Source organism: Pinus tabuliformis, chromosome Q (genome assembly GCF_031772625.1).
Source record: "Pinus tabuliformis cultivar Carrire ecotype Pingquan chromosome Q, CPIR1, whole genome shotgun sequence".
NCBI classification, from domain to species: Eukaryota; Viridiplantae; Streptophyta; class Pinopsida; order Pinales; family Pinaceae; genus Pinus; species Pinus tabuliformis.
The window spans coordinates 959,270,038-959,274,725 of record NC_142296.1 but is presented as its reverse complement, the minus strand read 5'-3'; the positions used below and the strand labels follow the sequence as shown (position 1 = coordinate 959,274,725).

Below are 4,688 nucleotides of genomic sequence, written 5' to 3'. Positions count from 1 at the left end.
GCAGAAGGAATTCCTTGGGCGTTCTTTGATGGCGCATCCCAAAACAACAAAGCAGGAGCAGGGCTCGTCATCCACGTATCACCTTCACACTCCCTAAAAGCTTCCGTGGGGCTTGGATCTGGCTCCAATAACTATGCAGAATTACTTGCCCTCAAACTCCTCTTATGCTGGCTCATCCAAAGGCACACCCTCACTATTCAAATTTTTGGGGACTCCCAAAATGTGATCAGATGGGTCACCGGTCAACAAACATGCAGTAATCAATTTTTAAAACAAATTCTGGGAGAGATTCAAAGATTGAAATCAAGTTTTAATAGTTTCTCCATATGTCACATTTACAGGGAAAAAAATGAACTGGCGGATAAGCTCTCTAAAGATGGTCTTCAACTGGATCTGGGCAGCTGGCAAATAGAAGAAGACGAACAGGGCCAAATCAGAAGATCAGACCAGCCGCCATACTTTCATCCGCCTTGAGATATCTGGCAGGGATTTCTTTTTTGTTTTGGTTTCTCGGTTCAGCAACTTTCTTGGGTTTATATAAAATCTCAAACATCTGAAACAGAAATGCGGCTTGCAGCGATGGGATGTTTTTCCACAAGCATGAGGAGACCCGTTTTTGTCAGTGTAACACAGCATGTCAGCTTATAGTATATATGTGCAGTTTTGTGTGGACTCAAAAGGAACACAGGACAGTCCAAAACAGGGACAGCTACAGCATATAAAAGGAAAATTATCATGCCTTTTTTGGAACCACAGAATCCAGAATGAACAGTGATGCTCTGGCATTTGCAATGTAAACTTTTTATAAACTTAATAAAAAGTTTCGTTTTTAACTTTTTTTCCTTTGGAAAAAAAATAAATTTGTCAATTTTTATAATTACAGATATAGAAAATGGTATTTTTTGATTACTTGGTTTTAGTCCTCCATGAGTGCTTGTATCAGAAGCAGTAAGAGTTTTTGCAAAATGAATGAACATTACTCTTACGAGGCTGAGGGCTAGTTGTCCCTAAGTCATGAGACGGCTCATTTTTCTGCAACATCGAACCAAAGGTCAGAACATCTAAAATTTTCATCAGTAAATCTTGCACATTAGTAGGATAACATTCCAGAAATTGAAATAAGGACGTACATCTGCCTATGGAAATAAAGTGATTTGCAGAAATACTTCATCTGTCTCAGGTTCCGCCTGCAAAAAGAAACAAGGGCAATTGAACTTTCGCCTTCCAATAGATAAAAAAGTGCAACTAGAAAAGACAATTGCATTTTGTTGGTTTTGCAGTAATCTTTTCGCACAGACGCAATAACGCAAATCCTAAAATATTGTTATGGAAGGAAATAAGCTATGCAAGAACAATTTATTTACTTGAGATTGCACATCGATCACATGGCAAAGAATCTTAGAAGGTATATTATACAGTGGCATATGCTTATCAACCCCTTGGTTTGTTGATGCATCAACCTATTATGGTGTACACAATCAATAAATATGATTAGATTGTTTATATTTTGAAAGATCCATTGGCAATAGATTTTCAAAACCCTATGCAATTTGAGTTGTTGCCCTGAAACACATTTCAACATTTCCATTAATTTCACCATACCTGCTTTATGTGGCCTTGAGGAAAGTGAAAAGCTCTCTCCCCAATACGAGGCAAAGTAACAAATGGACCAGCACATGCATGCCATAGCTCTTCATAAAGAAGAGATTCACTGACATCTGCAACAAACAAGCACATGTATTAAACCTTAACTACCTTAAGCACTCTTAAATACAAGGGGTGTCTAAGTGGATCATACAAAAGGCCTTCGCTAGAGTAGATTGGTAGGGGAGTTTCACAGTAAAAACATAAAAAGAAAGAAACCAAAAAAAAAACAAACAAACAAACAGGCTCTTCGATTTTTAATGGTACAGAAAGATGGAAATGTCGTGAGTGGATTTCATATTCCCGGTAATAAACCCAAAAACAGGGCCGCAAATTTTAGTGGAATTGCCTGCTCAATTTCTAGGTCTAAATCAATGGTAAAAACCCATGAACAAAGCACTAAAAAAATAGTATAGTTCATATTTCTTGTGATTCCATACCCAAATCCCATAAAGGAGGCAGTAAAATATTTGGATTGTTACAAAAATTCAAAATCCTCCAATCCATCATGTCTATAAAATTGGGTTTATTGAGTATGATCATGAATAGATGATGGTAACTCGCCTGGCAAGGAAGTGAAACAGTTGACTAAATGCAAATGGGACAATAAATCATTCAAGAAGTCTTAATGCCAACAGGTTGTTATGAACTTCTCACACCACGAAACGTAGTTAGAGATGGGTAATGGGTAAATGATGGTAACTCGCAGCCAAGGAAGTAAAAATTGTCAACTAAATCAATATGGGATGGAAAATCATTTAAATAGGCCTAATGCCCATGGGTTATGAACTTCTTACACCGGGAAATTCATAGTTATGACAGTCAGTCAATGGATTTTGAGTAAAATCCACACATAGGGTAGAAGAAAAATGAAAACGTCTTTAACAGGCACAAGATTTTGCATTTCTCAAGGTAAACCTATGAGAAAAAATGAGATGGGTTCTGGATTTCTTATACCAAGAATCTATATATCCAACTGCAAGATGTTGGTTGACTTTATAGGGCCAGAACACCTCGTATACTAATAAAACTTCTTATCCAAATGAAACTACAACAAAGGTGAGAACAGAGTTACCAGTCCCAATCCCTCCCGAAAATGCATTCTGTGTTGAATTTGTACTTTGGGAAGGCATAAGAGACTGAGGAGCTCCTGCAACCTCATTGGGTAAAGTCAAATAGTTACCTGCAGAACTATTATTAGTCAACCTGCCAGAGAAATTTCTTAAGCTATTTGCATAAGCCATGATATCTCGTGGGAAGGAAATCAAGTGAAATTACATGGGCCAAGGCTACTTGGCTCCTACTGAATATTGCCGTATGGAAAAAATAAAACTAGTAGCAGTATACAGTATAGATGCATACGCCAAATGACAGTCAAATTTTAAATCAATATTTTTAATAATTGTATCAATTTATTACAATCTCTTCCTACAAATTACAGATAGCCATTAAGCCAAGAACAGTACATGAGCTTGGGAATCGAACTCACCCCAGGAACTTTAGTGGTGGCTGAGTTAAATGGGTAAGATTTCCAGACTTTGTTGTTTTTATTTTGATCACGAATTATATACTGTTACCTATGTTGAGATATAATAATAACAAGAAATCTGGAGTCCTAAATGCCTAACTTCACCCTTTTTACTAAGTATTTTGTCTGCAAAACAAGAAGATATTTTGCCAGATTAGTAGGGTAGATCAGGTCAAAAGGCTATTTATAAACCACATTTTAATATCAGCAACATAACCCTCCTTTAGATCTAAGACTCCAAAAGGAAAATCCCATCACAAACGAGCAAAACCGTGATGAAATATGTGTTCTTACATCGAGGCGTCAAATTCTCTCCAAGTTCGAACATGTAGTTGCCATTCTTTTCGTTGTTGCCATGGTGGTGAGCCAGTGCGAGAGCCCTCTTCCTTGGGCTTTATATTGGAAGACGTAGACTGACTATTGTCTGAACCAGAGGTGGAGCTCTCTGTCGTACTTCTAATACCAAAATCTTTCCCAGTAAATATCAGTGTTGGCTGGACCTACACGCAAACCGGTTTCTCCATTTCCCAGAAGGATACAAAACCCTTTAAACATATTTCATGAAAGCTTGAATGCCAGGGTAGTGGAAACCTAGTGCTCTAAATGCTAACAAGTGGATCTAGAAAAAAAAAATGGTTACAGATCAAGATATTCGAAAATAGAAAACTAACCTGAAAATGTGATGGAAGGACGTCCCGCGATGACGTTAACTTGCGGCGCTTCCTGGGGTTTGTATGCCCTTCCATTCTTCGCTTCAGGTATGGCAGCATCAAACCGCTCACGTGAACCCTCAGGAGAAAACAAAGAATAGTTACAGACCTAGAACAAATACCCAATGCAGTAAATCAGAAGGTCCTGAAATACTAGTGATGTTGGCTCAATATCGGGGTAAACGCTGCATAAATTGAGAGATTGAATGCACCATACCAAATTGGGCATTAGACACCGATCTCTGGTACATCATGATGCCCTCCGGCGATGTAGCTGGCATGCCGCGGCGGGAGGACATCACTAAAAGAATTATATACAAACAACCCATCTCTAACGACTCATAACAACCCATCTCAAGTATTACGTATTTTTAGTCATTTTTTAGATATTTTTTTTTTGCGTTGAATTGTGGCTAAAATATTTGAGGTCAAATTTTGATTTGTGTTATTTAAATTGGTTTTTTATTGTATATTGATTTACCCATAACAATCCATCTCCAATATTACGTATATGTAGTGATTTTTTAGATTTTTTTGTGTTGAATTGTGGCGAAAAAATTTGAGGTCAAATTTTGATTTGTGTTATTTAAATTGGTTTTTTATTGTATATGGATTCAGCACCTTGAAAAAATTTTAGGTAGCTTCGATTGTGCAGGGTTACCCATCAAATTTGTTATTTCCTGTCGGATTTTAGAGAAATTATACCATGAAAAACTACCAAAATTCCAAAAAATGACAGTAAAACAACTAGAATTATAAATATTTGCAAAATAAAAAAAAATTAACTTTAACTTGAAACATTTCGG

The 4,688-nt window shown here is 37.0% G+C and overlaps 1 protein-coding gene across 7 annotated transcripts; it reads right to left on the bottom strand.

Annotated features, from left to right (window-relative positions):
• Nucleotides 1-1,130: 1,130 nt before the first annotated feature.
• On the bottom strand, nucleotides 1,131-4,207 carry LOC149222664 (auxin response factor 1-like). 7 transcript variants are annotated; one of them, XM_089385551.1, is made up of 6 exons: nucleotides 3,844-4,207; nucleotides 3,467-3,717; nucleotides 2,720-3,298; nucleotides 1,603-1,718; nucleotides 1,365-1,460; nucleotides 1,131-1,245 (listed from the first exon to the last, which is right to left on the bottom strand). In XM_089385551.1, exons 3-6 carry the CDS (start codon nucleotides 2,886-2,888, stop codon nucleotides 1,177-1,179), a joined length of 450 nt encoding a protein of 149 aa, XP_089241677.1. In that variant the 5' UTR covers nucleotides 2,889-3,298; nucleotides 3,467-3,717; nucleotides 3,844-4,207; the 3' UTR covers nucleotides 1,131-1,176. The 7 variants fall into 7 exon arrangements, with proteins under 7 accessions (XP_089241677.1, XP_089241678.1, XP_089241679.1 ...); XM_089385552.1 differs by having other exon boundaries at nucleotides 3,467-3,690; XM_089385553.1 differs by having other exon boundaries at nucleotides 3,467-3,672.
• Between the last annotated feature and the right edge of the window lie 481 nt (nucleotides 4,208-4,688).